This window comes from Myotis lucifugus, unplaced genomic scaffold, assembly GCF_000147115.1.
Source record: "Myotis lucifugus unplaced genomic scaffold, Myoluc2.0 scaffold_38, whole genome shotgun sequence".
NCBI lineage: Eukaryota > Metazoa > Chordata > Mammalia > Chiroptera > Vespertilionidae > Myotis > Myotis lucifugus.
In genome coordinates, this window is record NW_005871086.1 from 7,291,015 (window position 1) to 7,309,517 (window position 18,503).

An 18,503-nucleotide genomic window follows, 5' to 3' on the forward strand; every position below is an offset into this window, starting at 1 on the left:
TTTATGCTATCTATAATAATAAAAAGCATAATATGCTAATTAGACCGGACGACCTTCTGGACAAAGCCAGGGCTGCGAGGGAAGCCCAGGGTCCCAGATGCTTGCCGGCAGCTGGAGGGAAGCCCAGGTTCTGGGTGCCAGAGGGAAGCTGGTGCCAGCAGCCAGGGAAAGGAAGGCCTACTCTTGCATGAATTTTGTGCATCGGGCCTCTAGTCTTGTATAAAGCCAAAGGCAGTTAAAAATGGGTTTTAATTTATTTAGATTACTTACAGTTTATAAATATGAATAAAAATAATTTTTGAAGAAACTGAGAAATGAAGGGGAAAATATCAAATTTCATCATCGTAAAATAACCACTAGGCTTTTAAATATTTTAAAAATAATCTTACTTATGTATATTTTTATATTTTTAAAATATAAAATATGTCTGAGAACCATTATACAAATTATAAATGAGAGAAAGATTCAAAGGTGATAAAATAAGAGTCTATGCCCTAAAGAGAACAACTGCTCTCCCACTCAGAGGTCAAGATACCCTGAGCTTCTGCATTGGGTATTTTACTCCAAGTCTTAAAGAATCTAGTATAAAATTCTTAAATTTCCCAGCTGACTAAATAATTAAACAAGAAGGAAGAGTTAGGGTTCTATAGTAAATAGACACTTAAATGATTATTGGGAACTTGAATTTAGGTTTTGACCCACTTCCTTTGTGACTTGGTAACTTCACTGGACTTCAAATGTGTTGAGCTTCAAATGTATGAGTTTAGTTCACAAACATTTAAACCTAATATGTCTAAGTTAGGTGCTGGGTTTTGGTATAATTCAGTCCAGCTTTTATGCACCCACACCTCCACTGACCAGTACTCTGAGTTGAAGATTGATAAGAATTGGGCCTAAATAAGAATTAGAGCCTCTGAATAACTGAATAATAAAAAGTTTAAATAGAATGGTCACCTGTAAAGCTAAAGACTTTCAAAGCTTCTATACAAAAAGTTATTTTGACCCCAATAATAGAGGATTATGGTTGACCATGTACATTTTATTTTTCCCTATATGGCTTTGAATTATCAGGATGACAACTACTTCAATTTAAAATTCTTTGTTGTAGTAATAATAGTGATTATTATATCCCAGGCATTGTTTACATTTGTTAAAGGTGGGTTCTGTAACTTCTCTGTAACTTTTCAAGGACACACAGCTAGTAAGTTTTGGAGCCAGGATCTAACGTGTGAAAGTTTGACTTTAGACTCCTCACTAAGCCACAACACAGTATAGTTTTAAAAGTGTACAGCTCTCTTACAGGAGATTTGTGTCCAGAATATATAAAGAACTTCTAGAAGAATTGGTAATAAAAACAGCATAATAAAAAAATGATCAAAAGACTTAACAAAGAAGCTATACAAATGGCCAGTAAGCATATGAAAAGATGTTCAACATCATGAGTTATCAGAGAAATTGATATTAAAACCAGCATAGGTTACCAGTATATACTCAGTACAATGAATAAAATTTAAAAGTCTGAAAACATTCAGTGTTGGTAAGGATGTGGCACAACTTCCATACATTATTGATGCTACCATACATTATTGATGGACTGTATGATGGTACAACCACTTTGGAAAACAGTTTTTTAGTTTACAATTAAACATACTACCCGCCCTAGCTGGTTTGGCTCAGTAGATAGAGCTTTGGCCTGCAGACTGAAGGGTCCTGGGTTTTGATTCTTGTCAAGGGCACATGCCTTGGTTGCAGGCTCGATCTCCAGTAGGGGGCATGCAGAAGGCAGCCAATCAATTATTATCATCATTGATGTTTCTATCTCTCCCTCTCTGAAATCAATAAAAATATCTATATAATAAAAAACCCAGTGGTCGTAACACCATAAGGACCAAAGATCGGTCACCAGTAGGCTGCATGCATGGTGAGGTGCGCGCGGGTGGGTGGGGACTTGACTCTGGGTCCCACGGCACACCGGGACTCGGTGGTCTGGGGTCTCACACGATTTCCCGTGGGTCTGGGTCTCATGCGATTTCGTGCGCTGGGTCACTAGTATATATATAAAAACATATTACCCTGTGAATTAAAAGGTACAAGTATTGACACTGATTCCATGTATATGAAATCCCATAATAGGCAAAACTAATGTGTATGCTAGAAATCAGAACCATGGTTGTCTATTTGATGGGAGAGAGGCTTAAAGGACGTTTCTGTAATCATAAAATCTTTTATAGCATGATTACCAGTGTTTGTTATGAAGACATGTACATTTGTCAGAATTTATTGAATTATATATTGAGATCGGAATATGTTATTGTGTGTAAAGTATACTTCAATAAAATATGTAAAATGAAAAAAGGAAAGTGGAATATTTTAAACAGGCACTATGGCAAGAGAAATGACAACTGGCAATCTAGGACTTAGAACATAGAGGCTGAGTAGCATAGAACTGTTAACATAGAACTTCAGTTGATATTCAATAACCAAAACAAGTTTATGTTCAGTATATTTTTCTAAGTTAGCAAGGTATACTATTTTTAGAAAGGATTTCATCAATAATTATTATATTAAAAGCATTAGAACTAAAATGCTTAGATGTCAGTTATTTAGAACATTAGTAGATGAAACACACTTCTTAGATTTTATGTAAAGAGTATTTGCGGTTAATATTGGGAAATGATTCTGAATAGAACTAGAATGTAGTGTAGTCTCTTACGAATAGTCTTCCAAAAAGAAGGCATGAAATTCAGGTTTCAATTACTTGATAAGTTATTGAAACAGAACATTTGTTTTTATATGATTCGTGTGATTTAGATTCCAAGCTGTGAGAAGATATAAAAAACATGTTGTCTCAATTTCAGAATTTTATTTATAATAAATTCCAGAAATGTTAGAAAGTTATAGGTGTCACTATTAAATATACTAAAATATAGCAGTAATTTATCCTGGTTGTACTGCAGCAGTTGAATATATAGACAAATTTGATGAGGGCCTATGTAATTTGACAGTGTTTGTCTCTGGGGTTTTTCTTAACTTGTTCCATGACAATCAAATGTGCTTGAACTATTCAAATGATTAATTGAAATAAGAGTTCTGTAGTCTTTTATTGTGAGGTTGATCTTTAAAATAAAGGTTAACCTTTTAAGTTAGTTTATGTTTTTGACATCTTTCAAGTAGATTACTTTCTGTAGACTATCATGGAAGTAGTAAGCACTTTAACTGATGTGGTCTTTGATTTCTCAAACAAGACTGGAAGCTTGGCTGGTTTTTGTTTACGGAAAAACTAACTTATAATCTTTGCCTTTGTTTTAGTAATAGTTATGCACGAGTGCGAGCTGTGGTGATGACCCGGGATGACTCCAGTGGCGGATGGCTGCCCCTCGGAGGTAGTGGACTGAGCTGCGTCACTGTCTGCAGAGCCTCCCACCAGGAAGAGGATGGCTGCTCTGACTTTCTTATCCGTGGAGAGCGGCTCAGGGACAAAATGGTAACTGATAATGCATTTATTATAATTTTAAGATTCCATAGAATGAATTATTAATTTAAAATAATTATTAGTGTGCCATAATTGATGAGAATTATTTTTGCCCAGGATTAATGGTTATGTTTTCTGAAACTCTTTTAATATTAAGCATGATGAACTATTCCTGTTTTTTTTTGCAACTGGAAATAACATTAATGCACCCATGTTAGAGGAGAGCTGCTTTTGTGGTTAAGTTTAATGGAAGTGTTCCTGGGTAGTCCCCCTACCCTAGTTCGGCGTGTCAGCATTTTGAAAAACCCTAACTTAACTCTGGTGCCGTCTCACATATAGAAATTTTTTGATATTTGCAACCATAGTAAAACAAAGACTTATATTTTTGATATTTATTTTATATATTTAAATGCCATTTAACAAAGAAAAATCAACCAAAAAAATGAGTTCGCGTGTCACCTCTGACACGCGTGTCATAGGTTTGTTATCACTGCCCTAGTTATTAAACCAGGTACACCCTGCCTCTCCTTCTCTCCACTATCTCCTAGACTGGAGGCTGGCAAGCTATATAGTCCACAGGCCAAATCCAGGCCTGCCACCTGTTTTCGTACGGCCCATGAGTTGGTTTTAGCATTTTTAAATAATTGAAAATAATCAAAGAAGAGTAATAATTTCGTGGCACATGAAAATATGTTTGTGGACTGGTTAAGCATCTATGATGTTTTTTTCTATTGAAAAATGTATTTTAAATTCTAAAATTTTCATACATGAACATTTTAAGTTATTTTTAATTTGTTGATTTAAAAGGGAGGGAGAAAGAGAGAGAAACATCAATTTGTTGTTTCACTTATTTATGCATTCATTGGTTGATTCTCGTATGTGCCCTGACCAAGGATCAAACCCACAACCTTTGCATATCGGGAGGATGCTCTAACCAACTGAGCTACCCAGTCAGGGCTTTAGCATTTTAAATAAATTTATTTTTAATTTTGGTTATTGGTTTCTGAATAATCTTTACTATTGAATTATTTCAGTTATTTAACTTTTCTTCTTAAACTAACTTTCTTGTGCCCCGGTTTCTGCCTCAGTGAAAGGGAGAGTTAGCCTAAGTCATCTTGAAAGTCTCCCAGTTCTAGTGTTTTGTGAGCTTATGATTCACTCCTAACAATGCATCTCAGTGAACCAGAATGTCATTTTAGGATTGTAGGAAACCCCAGTATCTAAAGGTGATTCTGGCTTTCCATAAGATGGTGGCTGGCACATACTATTGCTAATCTATATATATAAAATCCTAAGCAACGGTTTTGACCGGTCACTATGACGACGCACTGACCACCAGGGTGCAGACACTCAACTTAGGAGCTGCCCCCTAGTGGTCAGTGTGCTCCCACAGCCAACCTCCCTCGGTCCCTCCCCCCAAGCTGGCAGGGCCCGATTGGCCCTGATCACTGGTCAGGCCGAGGGACCCCACCCATGCACGAATTCATGCACCAGGCCTTTAGTTTAAAATAAGGCTTTGTAGACTTCTCAGAAAGAGTTTATGGTGACTTGTCCTGGACTATAATACTACTCATCTGAGCTAATGGTAACTGGGAAATGTTGTTGGAGGAGAAGTTGTTGATTTTAGAAACTGAGTGTAAAATACTGATGATCTAAAAATATTAGCTGTATTAATGGACAGATTATTTTAGGGTAATTTAATAAATGACATAATCTGCATAACTAGGAGTGAGGCTGATCAGAATCAGCTCAGACTGATGGATTAGGGGTTGGTCATTGTGGCTTTGACATAAAGCTAGTTCGGATAAACCTGGGATTCAGAAAGAACACAAACTTACTCCCTATGGCAGGCTTAAAAGGAGCCCTTAGGTGTAGAATTATAATAGACTAACAAGAAAATACATTCTTCTGATAGATGCACTGACTAGGAATCAGAACATTTGTTGTTTCACCTGACCACTTCTCCTTGAGGAAGCTTGTTATCTGTGTAACAGGGTAATCAATATATCTCAGTGTAGACATGAAGGAAAAGTTATTCACTTGGAGGGTTGCCATATTTCTTGCAGAGATTAGCTATATAGTAAAGCATTTTAGTTTATGGGGACTTGTATGATTAAAGACAGAGGCAATAATGCATGGTTATAAATTTAAAACAGCAGTGTCTTGTGGAATTTCAAGACAAATAGGACAGTGACATTGAAATAAGCAGATTAATTACCCCCCTCTGCTGAGTAATACACTTTTGATCAAGACACTTCTGAAGCAATACAGAATTGAAGTATATATATTTTTTTATTGTCACTGCATTTTGGATTCTTAATGTCCATTTCTGTAGAGGTTTTTATTGATTGGTTTTATTTCAATTCCGTATGCTGAGTTCTAGTTTTTTTATTTATCTAAGAAAGAAGTACGCTGTGACTATTGAGTCTATAAATTTACAGCGTTCTTCCCAAGTTGATAGTTATCTTTAAAATCCTCATTTGCTAAAAACTGTTTTGTACCCGTTTTGTCTGTTGGTCACATCTTAGAATCCTTTACCTTAGATAAATTCTAAAAATGAAGTGAAATACCTGCCCCTCATATCCCAAGAAAAACTTGTGGTCTTTAAGAAGGAATAGATAATTAGTACAGAGGAGTACCATGGCCATTTGTATAGCTAACAAAGAAATATTGGTAATATTTTAAAGAGTGTTCATAAATCAGAATGCTGGTAATAGTAGTGAAAGGAAAGATGGCTTTTCTTAAGGCTGAAGGAAGCACTTTGGTAGAAGAGTTTTTGCAGCTTTTGATGTGCAATCACTTGTATTAAAATATGTCTTTTACACTTCTAAAAGGTTTATATTTCACTCATTTATCACTATTTTTTAATAAGAAACGAGCATAAATAAAGAGTAAGCTGACTGGGATTTTTTTCAGGAAGTCAGTTTGTGTGTTTTGGGGGTAGGACTCATTCATTTATTGATCTGTTCATTCTGAGTACTCAGAAATTATTTCCTGTGATGCTTACTTTCTTGTTTTTATGATGCTCATAAAGGTAGAGTTTATTTTACAGATTACCCTTTTGCTGCTCGAAGTGAGAGCTTCCCAAGCTATGCGCCGTGAATAAAAGTGGCTGGAGCCTCTTGGTTTGTTGCCTCTTAACTGGTAGCAACTCCTCTTTCCTGGATGCCTTATAAAGGTTATATTTTTGAGGGTGCCTGAGGAAAAAGTTGGAAAGCACTGAGAAAAAACAGGGTTTGGTGTTGTATTCTAAGGTAATCAGAGTACTGCCTTTCTTCCAGACACTTGGGTATGGAATGGTCTTTAACAAGGATAGATTCTCAGAACCGCTTTTCTTGATCTGTATAAGTTGTAGCCTCCATTGCCTTCTAAATCTTTATAACCTTGATTTCTTCCTTTAATTCTCGAGTACAAATTAGTGTTATCCTCGATCACATATTTCTTAAATGCTAGCTAAAATTTAACTGTTATTTTGTATAGTTAACCTTTACTGAGCTTCACATTCTCTATAATAGAAAATTTCTCTTTTGCATTCATTTTTTTATTAGATATATTAGATAGGCCCTTCTCTGTTAGTATGACACTTTATTTTATTGGAAAACATTTTATCATATGTATAGGTTATATTTTTTTATCATTTTTAGCTGAACTGTATGTGATATGTAAATTTAAAACACTGTATTATAACACACCCTTAAAGTCTTTATAAGTAGCTGAATAAACTGTCCATAATGACATTAAAATTTTGCTAAAATATTTACTACTAAAAGTTTTAAATTACCATGGGAATGTACTCTTATGTTTATGTAGTAGGCAATAAAATACTGTAAACTTACAAATGTAATTAAAATTATGCTTTTAAAAGCATATTACGTGCTAAGAGATGACAAAATATGGAATAGGCTACACAGAAAGATACAATAGGACTCTTACAACATATGTATTACTTGAGATAGTCTGTAGAAATAAGAAAAAGGCACTGTTATGTCAGCAAAGTTATACGATAGTTATCATTATAAACTTATAGTGACAAAGTTATTAATGGTAAAGGTAAAAATAATAAAGGCAAAAATGAAGTGAAGAAAAGGAAAATAAGAAAAATTTCAGGTTAGGAAGTTGCCAAAGAGATTAAGGATATGTTTTTCAGATTAATAAATATAATTAGGTTGTAGATAAAAAGTGACCTATAAAAAATAAAAATGCCTGTAAGATAATAGTTTTATTGTTTAAAATGACATTGTAAAAATGAGTTTTCTTTTCAGTTATTAGAGCCTAAAACAAAATTAGAGGATTTGTTTTCTAGGGAGAAAACATAGGAGTAGCTTTATTAACAGTGAGACTCACCCCCTTTCCATCATGGGACACTTTAAAAGACCAGGGACACATCTTTCTGCCTTGGATTGAACTTTATAAAAGTACAGAACATTAATTTCTTACTTGGCTTTTCCCATTGTGCCTCTGAATTATTGCATTGTGAAACCTCAATCTTCCACTAAAAACCAATTGCATTAACTACTTTTCTCTTTAAGATTCAGCAGCTCTGTCTCTTGAAAGATACTGGTTCTCCTTTGACTATAATATCACAGTTAGGGGGGGAAGTGGGAGTATAGATGGTGTTAGCATAATTTTAATTATGCTTTATTCGCCGAAGTATTGCTCTATCAACTACATACATATATAAACCCCTTTATTGACAGTGTTCCATTCAAATCACCATCCATTAGCTTTCATTTTCATCTACTGACCTTAGCAATTCCTTCCCATAGCAACTCTTCCACATCTGAACCTCATCATTATTCTTGGCTACTTTGCTTGCACAGTCTTGACCTTTTGGTCTTCATTTCAGCAGGCTGCTTTCCTGGATCTGGTTGTTATCCAGAACTGTTCCATTTGAGGAATTTTACAATTTCCTCTCATTTCTTTTTTATTCCCCTTCCCTTGCTCTACAATTTCATGCTTACTCTATTACTTTGTGCCTTCAATTTTCCCCAGTTTCACTAGATTCCTCTGGCTTGAGTATCTTTTTTATTATTTTCTTCTTAAATCCAATCTAAATTTTTTGTCAGTCATTTAAACTACTTCAGTAGATAATTACCTGCTGAGTTTTTACTTTATTTTACCCTGAAGGAACTTCACTGAATTTTACATTATTAAAAGAGAATATTCCCTTTTTAAAGGTGAGTCAAATATATATTGAGAAGCTGCTGTGTGCTAGACACTGTTTTAAGCACTAGGAATATCCAAATAAACAATGACAGAAATTCTAGTTTTTAAGATAAATATACATTTTGGTGAGGGACAAAGAAATGTTACAATAAGTAAATAAGATTAATATGCTAGAGAGTCCTAACTGATAAGGGGAAAAACAAATCAGGAAAGAAGTATAGGGAGTTTATTTGCGGGGAGGAACTTTTTTTTTTTAAACCTTACCCAAGGATATGTTTTTGTTGATTTTCGTTTTGTTTTGTTTGAGAGAGAGAGAAGGGAGAGAGAGAGAAACTTCTATGTGAGAGAGAAACATCGATTGGTTGCCTCCCACACACCCCACTGGGGATCAAACCTGCAACCTACCTATGTGCGATCACCAGGAATAAAACCACAACCTTTTGGTGTACAGGACGATACTCCAAACAACTGAACCACTGGCCAGGGCTGTGTGGAGGAACTTTTATAATCTGGCCTTTACTTCCTTTATCTTGAATCTTTCTGCTCTTTCCCAAAGTCAATCACTTCCATGATACTGCCTTACTTAGTTATCTTTACCAAAAGCAAGTGTTGAATTTATGGAAATGCCTTCCCCTCTTTTACATTAACTAAATAACAATCGATAGCATATCAAGAGTTTATGTGGAGTAGAGAATGTAGGCAGATTGCTAGTCCTGAGGAAACAATGACAGGAACAATTTCCTTTTTATTGTCACAGATAAGTCATAAGCAGAAAACTAGGAAAATTTAATTAGAGAAAGCACCTTGGGCAAATCAGTTTTGCTGTTAAGGATTGGAATTGGAAAAAATGCTAATAATAATGGTAACAACAACAACATTCATCTAGTCCAAAATTAGCTGCTCATTTTAGGGTCAATCCATTGAAAAGATGATAAATTGTACTATTAATGACTTCTTTGTATAACCATAAATTTTGTGACTTTCTCTTGGCAGTTGTTTTTCAACAGTTAACTCTTAATATTGCCAATATTCCCTGAAGAGATAAAACCTGCCTGTTAGCATATATATTATCTTTCTTTTAGAGCCATGTGATAGCTGTTTCCTGGAAATTAAGATTTAGCATATTTCCCATATTACCTGCCTTATAATTTCTTTTTTTTTTTAGAAAACTTCAGGTTAACTCTTAACTTCCTTCAGTACTCTCTTTACTGAATATACTAAACTTCCTCTTTATTATTTAACTAGAGGCCCAGTGCATGAAATTTGTGCACGGGTAGGGTCCCTAGGCCTGGCCAGCGATCAGGGCCAATCAGATTCCCCGCCTCCTTGCCTCCTCCTTCCCTCGTCACCCACATGCTGCCACCGCACGGTTTCCCCCACCACCACCACTGGTCACCTGCCATGTCCCCCGCTGCCCCCTGGGGGTCAGCGCACATCATAGCGAGCAATTGAACTCCCGGTCGAACTCCCAAGGGGACACTTTCCATATTAGCCATATATATATAGGTTGGCTTGCTTTAGATTAAAGTCATTCCATTCTCTAGCTACGGTTTATACTGGTTGATCTGGTCTATTGGGCTCAGCAGGATTATTTTGCCTTCATCTTTCTCCTTTATACCTGATTGTGATACATTTCACATTCCTTCCATTACATTCCAATTAAATTGTTACAATAGTTAGTAGCTTCCCTAATAGTTAAAGTTCAAACTTTTTTATCTCACTATTAGCTTTCTAAATATTTTGTCACTACCTTTGCTCTATTAGAATCTAAATTATCATGTGAATGTAGCATGCTTTTTAATTGATTGGTTGATTGCTATTCTTTTAATTAATAAACAGCTGTTTGAGTATCTTCTCTATGCTAGACTTTTCTTGTATTAGTTTGCTCATGACACCCGAAGACAATACCATAGACTGGCTGGCTAAAACAGTGGAAGTTTATTTTCTCACAATTTTGGAGGCTGGGAAGTCCAAGATATGGGTACTCATTGATTCGGTTTCTGGTGAGAGCTCTCTTTCTAGATTTCAGAAGGATGTAATTCAATCCATACCACTTCTTATTTAATTCCACTTTTTTGTCTATTGGTTTTATGTGAATATTATACTTTTAAAATTAGTTTTATATATTTGCTAATACTAATTTCCCCCTCATTAGTCCCCCCCCCTCTTTTAGGTATAATTTTGCTCATTTTCCCATAACTAAACAATTTTTTTAAAATATGGGTACATTCACTTAAGTTTTTTTCTATGTATATAAAAATTTAGTGACTATTATATATGATTTGGGCAGAGGGTCATTTTTGGTTTCTTTTAAAGCTCATTTCATGCAACTCATCTTTTTGTATAGTGCTAGTCAGAACTTCCAAAATAATATTAGATAATGTTGGTGATACGGTTAGCTTTTTTATTAATTTAATGGGATTTCTAGTGTTGTATAGAGAAGTAGAACGTTAGATATTATTTTCAGATGTCATTTATCACAGTAAGGAGGATTCCTTGATATCTCTTAATGTTTTCCTCATCAGAATTTGATAATAATTTTTCTGAAATCTCCGTAGATTTTTTAAATTGATCTTTTTATCAAGATAATTATAGATCATTAATTGCTCTTGTAAAGAATAATGTAAAGAGATCTTGTTTTCCTTTTACCCAGTTTTCCCCATGGTAACATTTTACAAAACTAGTGTATCACAACCAGTATATATATTCGCATCGACACAGTCCATCACACTCAGATTTTCCCAGTTTTGTACTCATTTGGGTCTGCATTTAGGTCAATATAGTTTTATCACATATATCCACTATGATAGAAAAGATGCGAAACAGTTCAGTAACCGTAAGAATCCTTTCCCCTGGTACTTAAAGCGCACCTACCTCCCTCTTGGCCTAGAAACCATTCACCTGTTCTCCATTTCTATAATTTTGTCATCTCAAAAGTGTTATGTAATTGGGATCATAAATATGTTACTTCAGGATTGGTATTTTTCATTCAGCATAGTTCCTGTGGGTTCATGGCAGGTTATTGAGTGTGTATCAATAGTTTGTTCCTATTTATTGTTGCCTGGTGTTCTACGACAACTGTGTACCAAAGTTTAACCATTGCTTCACTAAAGGAAATGAAGGCTCTTTACAGTTTGGGGCTATTGCAAATACAGCTGGTAAGAACATTCATATACAAATTTTTCTGTAAACATATGTTTTATTCCTCTGGGATAAATGACCGTAATGTAATTGCTGGGTTGTGTGGTAGTTGCATGTTTAGTTTTGTAAGAAATTGCCAAACTTTTCCCCCAGAGTGGCTATATTGTGTTACATTTTTACCAGAGCAGTCCAGTTTCTAGGCATTCTCACCAGCATTTTCTGTAATCACTATTTTTTATTTTGTCATTGGTATAGGTATATCATGATAGCTCATTGTGGTTTTAATTTGGATTTCCCTAACAGCTAATGGTGTTGAATATCTTTTCATGTGTTTATGTGTACCTTCTTTGGTGAAATATCTGTTCACATCCTTTGCCATTTTTCTCATTGGATTGTTTTTTTCTGTTGAGTTTTGAGAGTTCTTTACATATTTTAGATACTAGTTTTTGACTGGGGATATATGGTTTGCAAATATTTTCTCCCATTCTTTTTTATCTCCTTCACAGAGTCCTTTGCAGAACAGAGATTTTAATTTTTATAAATTCCAGTTTATCAATCTTTTTCCTTTCAGGGATCATGATTTTGGCATCAAATCTAAGAACTCTTTGCCTAGCCCTAGATCCCAAATATTTATCCTGTGTTTTCTTCCTAAAAGTTTTATAGTTGTTAATTTTTACCTAAGGTATGATACTTGGGTCAAGGTTAATTTCTTAGGCCTATGAATGTCCAGTTCTTCTAGCACCCTTTGTTGAAAAGGTTGTCCTTCCTCCATTAAATTGCTTTTGTACTCTTGTTAAAAATCAGTTGAGCATTTTTGTATTTGTTCTCCATTTTGTTTCATTGTTCTATTTTTCCCTCCACAAGTATTATACCATATATTATTGTCGCTATATTTGTAAGACTTAATATTGGGTAGAGTGATGTCTCCCATTTTATTCTTATTTATCAAGATTATTTTAGCTATTCTAGAGTCTGCTTTTCACATAAATTTTAGAATAATTTTGTCCTTATTAGGATTTTGATAGGAATTGTGTTAAACCTATGGGCCAATTTGGAAAGAATTGACATTATTACTATATTGAATTTTCCAGTCCATGAATGCCCTATGTCTCTAGTTAGATCTTTGCATTCCTTTCCCCCCCTTTGAATTCTTTTGACATTTTTCAGCACATAGATACATTTAGTTAGGTGTATACCTCTGTTTCATTTTTCTTGGAGCAGTTGTAAATGATGTTGTATTTATAATGTTGGTTAATGCATGTTCGTTGTGTGTATGGAAATGTGATTAATTTTTGTTTATCGTACTACCTTGCTTAACTCTGAGGGTTTTTGTTCTATTCCCGGGGATTGTTTAAAGTAGACATGTCATCTAAAAATATGAACAGTTTTATTTCTTTTTAATCTATGCCTTTTATTTTATTTTTTTCTTTCCTTATTGCAGTGGCTACAACTTCCAGTTCTATGTTGAGCAAGAATGGCAATAGTATACATCCTTGCTTTCATCAGATCTTAGTAGAAACACATTGTCTTTGACCTTTGAGTATGACGTTAGTTGTAGGTTTTTTAATAGGCAATCTGTGTAAAATTGAGATAATCCCCCTCTATTCCTAACTTACTGATAATTTTTATTATGAGTGGATGTTTGAATTTGTGCAGTGCCTTTTCTATGTTAACTGCTAGAGCTTCTTTAGCTTGATGACATGATAGATTACATTGATTGGTTTTTGAATGTTGACTCAAGCCTTTCTGAGTCAACATTCAAAAATCAATCAAAACTGGACATACATAGGCAAAGTCTATGTACCTGGAATAAATCCCACTTGATCATGATGTATATCTTTTTATATGTTATTAGATCTGATTTGCTAGTATTTTGTTGAAGAATTTTGTGTTTTAGACCATGATTGATATTGGTCTGTAGTTTTATTTTTTGGTACCATCTTTGTCAGGTATTAGTTTCAGGTAATACTGGTCACATAAAATCAATTGGTAAGTGTTCCCCCTTTCTTCTGTTTTCCAGAAGAGATTATGTAAAATTGGTGTTAGTTCCTCTTTAAATATATGATTGAATTCTCCAGTTGAAACCATCTCAGTGTAGAGAGTTCTCTTCTTGATTACTCTTAAATTAAAAATTTAGTTCCTTCAATGGTTATAGGACTGTTCAGGTTAACATTTTTATGTTGATTGAGTATTGATAAAATGTTTTTCACAGAGTTGATTCATTTCTTCTGACAGTTGTCTAGTTTATAAGTTCTTAGTATCCTAATTATTCTTTTAAAAGCTAAGAGATCTTTAGCAATATCCTGTTTTATTCCTGAAATTGGATATTTATGTCTTCATTTTTAATTTGTCAGTCGTGCTAGAGTTTTATCAATTTACTAGAGGCCTGGTGCACAAAAATTTGTGCACTCGGTGGGGGGGGGGAGGTCCCTCAGCCCGGCCTGTGCCCTCTCACAGTCTGGGACCCCTCGGGGAATGACCACCTGCTGGTTTAGGCCTACTCCTTGGGGGATTGGGAATAAGCTGGCAGTCAGACATCCCACTGGCAGCCCGGGAGCCCTCGGGGGATGTCCACTTGCCAGCGGGGAGCAGGCCTAAGCTGCAGTCGGACATCCTTAGCGCTGCTGAGGATGCAGGAGAGGCTCTCACCACCACCGCTGTACTGGCAGCCATCAGCCTGGCTGGTGGCTGAGCAGAGCTCCCCTTGTGGGAGCACACTGACCACCAGGGGGCAGATCCTGCATTGAGCGCCTGCCCCCTGGTGGTCAGTGTGTGTCATAGTGACCAGTCATTCCCAGTCTTTCTGCTGTTAGGGTCAATTTGCATATTACCCTTTTATTATATAGGATTATTTTTTTAAACCAGCTTTTGTTTTATTGATTATTTTCCCCTTTATTTCAATTTTATTTCTGTGTTGTTTTTTTGTTCATTTCTTTCTGCTTGCTTTGGGTGTTTGGCTCCCCTTTTTCTAATTTCTTAAAGTAGAAACTTCAGTTATTGATTTGAGACCTCTTTACCCAACATCCATAGCCTTTTTAAACTTTATTAAATTATTCAAATCTTATATATCCTGTTTGGCCCCCTTCCATTTACAGGCTGAAACTCTTCAATCATCATTATGTCTTTGGATATTCTTGATTTTCTAAATAATTTGTGTTATATAGATATTGCTGTATAAATAAATTAATAAAGGTTTATGACTGTTAAATCATTAGATCATTGAGATTGATTTCATCAGAATGTGTGGGCCCTTCTCCAGATTATACAGACCCAGTTGAAGGAGAAAAGAATTGTTTAAGCTTATTTACTCTGGCAATTCAGAGATCTAACAGGTTATGATAGGGACTTTGGAAAGAGCCAACTAAAGAAGCAAGGAATATTATCTGTGCCTAATCCTATATAATAAAAGGCTAATATGCAAATTGACCAAACAGCGGAACAACCGGTCGCTATGACGCGCAGTGACCACCAGGGGGCAGACGCTCAATGCACTCAGCCAGAAGCCGGGCTCACGGCTGGCGAGCGCAGAGGCAGCAGTAGCGGGAGCCTCTCCCACCTCCGCGGCAGTGCTAAGGATGTCTGACTGACAGCTTAGGCCCACTCCCCTTAGGAGGCTGAGGGGCTCTCCCCCCCCACCCCCCACCAGTGCAGAAATTTCATGCAGCGGGCCTCTAGTAATTTTATATTATTCTTTAGTGTGGCCACCAGGAGTTAGAGCAGTGCCCTAATTATTGTGACAGTTTTTTTCTTTAATCCCCTCAGTTCTTCATAGGGAGTGCCTCTCTTGCTTATGGTCCTTAGTTTTCCAGAGTTGCTGATAGATTCCCACTGTATCTCACCTCCAGTCCCTCATCCCCTTTCATCCTCACTTTCTGGTGATTCAATTTCTTTAATGGTTATAGGTCTATAATGGTTTTCTATTTTCTTTTCAATTAGTTTTGATAGTTATAACTTTTCTAGGAAATCCATTATTTCATTTAATTTTTCAAATTTGAGCTCATAAAACATTACATTGCATTTATTATTTTCTAAGTGAATTCAGTTTTGTCCCCTTTTGCATTACTAATACTGTTAATTTGTATTTTAAGCCCTTCTTTGTCCATTTCCCTAGTCTTTGGCAAAGAATCAAATAGTTCAAGAATTCCTATACACCCATTACCCAAATTCACCAATTTTTAACATTTTGCCACATTGGTTTTAGTCTCTCTCCCCCGGTATGTATGTACACACACATACACACGCACACACACACACTTTTTGAACTATGCATTTAAAATAAGTTGCATATATCCTACCTTTTACCCCTTAATACTTTAGTGTATTTTTCCTAAGAACAAGGATATTTTCTTAAATAACCACAGTGTAATTATTTTATTGAGGAAATTTAACATAAATATAGTACTTTAATGTAGATTCCATATTCCAGTTTTGTTAACTGTCTTAATAATGTTCTTATAACATTTTTGTTCCTTCAATACAAAACACATGACATTAGCTGTCATTGTCTATTCTTCTTTAATCTAGAGCAGTTTTTCTTTTATTGACAGACATATTGAAGGAGTACTGGCTCCCTTCCTTCCCTTTTTAGTAGCTGAACTGCTGTTATGCGAGAAATACGCCATTGTTTCTTTTGTTACTTTTTAAAAATTCTAAAATCCCATGCAGTTTAGAACAGTGTTAAATATAAATTCTTATTAATGATTAGTAAAACTATGTATTTAATAACAATTAATTTCATATTTAATAGTATGCCTTGGTGTTTTTCATAAAGGATACAGTTTTTATATCATCAGGAAGACTAAAGTTCATAATATGAGGCAACTGTTTGAGATGCCAATTAGTGATTTTGGTTATCAAATAATTTGAATTTGGAATTTTTGTTTAAAAAATGAAATGATTCAAAGGTATTTTAGAAAGTTACTAGTAAAATTTTTTAGGTTTGGTTACCAACCATACTACTTTTTAGATAATACTATTTGTAAACATAAATTATTACTTGTAAGGTAGCAACTATAATAAAGTACATAGTAGTTTGAAAGTACATATTTAATTTTACTCTGCTCTCCCAAATTATTAGTTGTTGTAAGTTAAACAAAAATGCATTTATTCTCATTTTTTGCTTGGTCTATTTTAAATGCTTGTGGAAAACAAGTCTAGTAGTTTTATGATGGGAATTTTGGTCTGTATTTCCCAAAATAACTTAGAATATATCTTCAGAAGTTTTAGTTGTTAAGTGGCCTTGGTTTCCCTTCCCCACTCCTCCTCTCCCCTCCCCCCATCAAATACCCTAGTATTTCTTGGGGGGAAAAACAACAACATTGGGAGATTGAAATGTTTCCAGTGCTTTTAGAATCCATTAACTTATGCTTCCCAAAATCTATTCATAAGTTCTTTGAGGTCCTGAGCACCTTTATTATTCAAATTCCTCCCCCTCCCATTCTCAAAAAAGGTCTCCCCTCCTAATTACTGACCTCCCAGCCTCTAAAGCAGTGGTTCTCAACCTTCCTAATGCCGCGACCCTTTAAAACAGTTCCTCATGTTGTGGTGACCCCCAACCATAACATTATTTTCGTTGCTACTTCATAACTGTAATTTTGCTACTGTAATGAATCGTAATGTAAATATCTGATATGCAGGATGTATTTTCTTTGTTACAAATTGAACATAATTAAAGCATAGTGATTAATCATAAAAACAGTACGTAATTATATATGTGTTTTCCGATGGTCTTAGGCAACCCCTGTGAAAGGGTCATTTGACCCCCCAAAGGGGTCGTGACCCACAGGTTGAGAACCGCTGCTATAGGGGAACCACTTCTCCCTCTCTCCCCTCATCTGTATCAGATTTTAATATGTTTATGCTAATTATAGGTTCACTTTCTTAATTTTGGACTTTACCTGTTATGTGTAGTTTTTTCATAATTAATATCTATTCAACCTTAATAGAAGAAAGAAAAAACATTGTTCTTTTTGTGAGTACTTGATTGAAAGACTTTAAGATCTCATTAAAATATTCATGGTTCAAAAGTATTTATCTAGCTAGAAAATAATTTAAACTGGTATGTCTTACCCAATTTAGGTCTGTTCAGATCTGTATTAGACTGCAAAGCTATTCTTCCAAATACCCCTACATAATTGTATTTTTCCTCCTCCATTATAATAGTCACTTCCTAAGGCTGCCTGCAGCCAGTCTATTTGCAGCAATTATATTCTACTCAAACCTGGTCATGTCTGTTGGTATGTCAAAGTCTGAAAAAAAAAATTTTTTTTTAATACAGCCATAAACATTAATGTGCTTTTGAATCTGTTGTTGCTTTTTTCTAGCTTTAAAATTTTTTATCATACACTGATTTTTTTAGTTTCTAATAAATAATAATACTTCATTTCTAATCCCAACACACTTGTAAGTGAGCAAAAGTTCAAAAAGTTCTAGTATTATGCTGATTCTAAAACGTGACTCCTTGCTTTGTTCTTATTTGTTAACAAGCCACATCCTTAATGGATCTTAAAGGTTATTGATGTCATATTGTTTGGGCAACATATTCTTTCATAGTTATTCTTGTGTCAGTCTTATTCACTTTATAATTGCTATTTACTCTATGCTTATCTTTATATTAATTTAATGTAAAATATATTTTGGGTAGAAATGAGGTCAGAGCCACTGATCCCCTTTTTATTTTTACTCTCTAATTTACAAATGTTTTTGAAAGTTAACCATGGAGGTC

The 18,503-nt window shown here is 35.0% G+C and overlaps 1 protein-coding gene across 1 annotated transcript in view; it reads left to right on the forward strand.

Moving 5' to 3' along the window:
- SPRED1 (sprouty related EVH1 domain containing 1) overlaps positions 1-18,503 on the forward strand; it is a 120,041-nt gene that overhangs the window by 54,201 nt on the left and 47,337 nt on the right. The window contains exon 2 of the mRNA XM_006087505.3: positions 3,310-3,484. Within this exon, the coding sequence (XP_006087567.1) occupies positions 3,310-3,484 (175 nt within the window). The remainder of the gene's footprint in view (positions 1-3,309; positions 3,485-18,503) is intronic.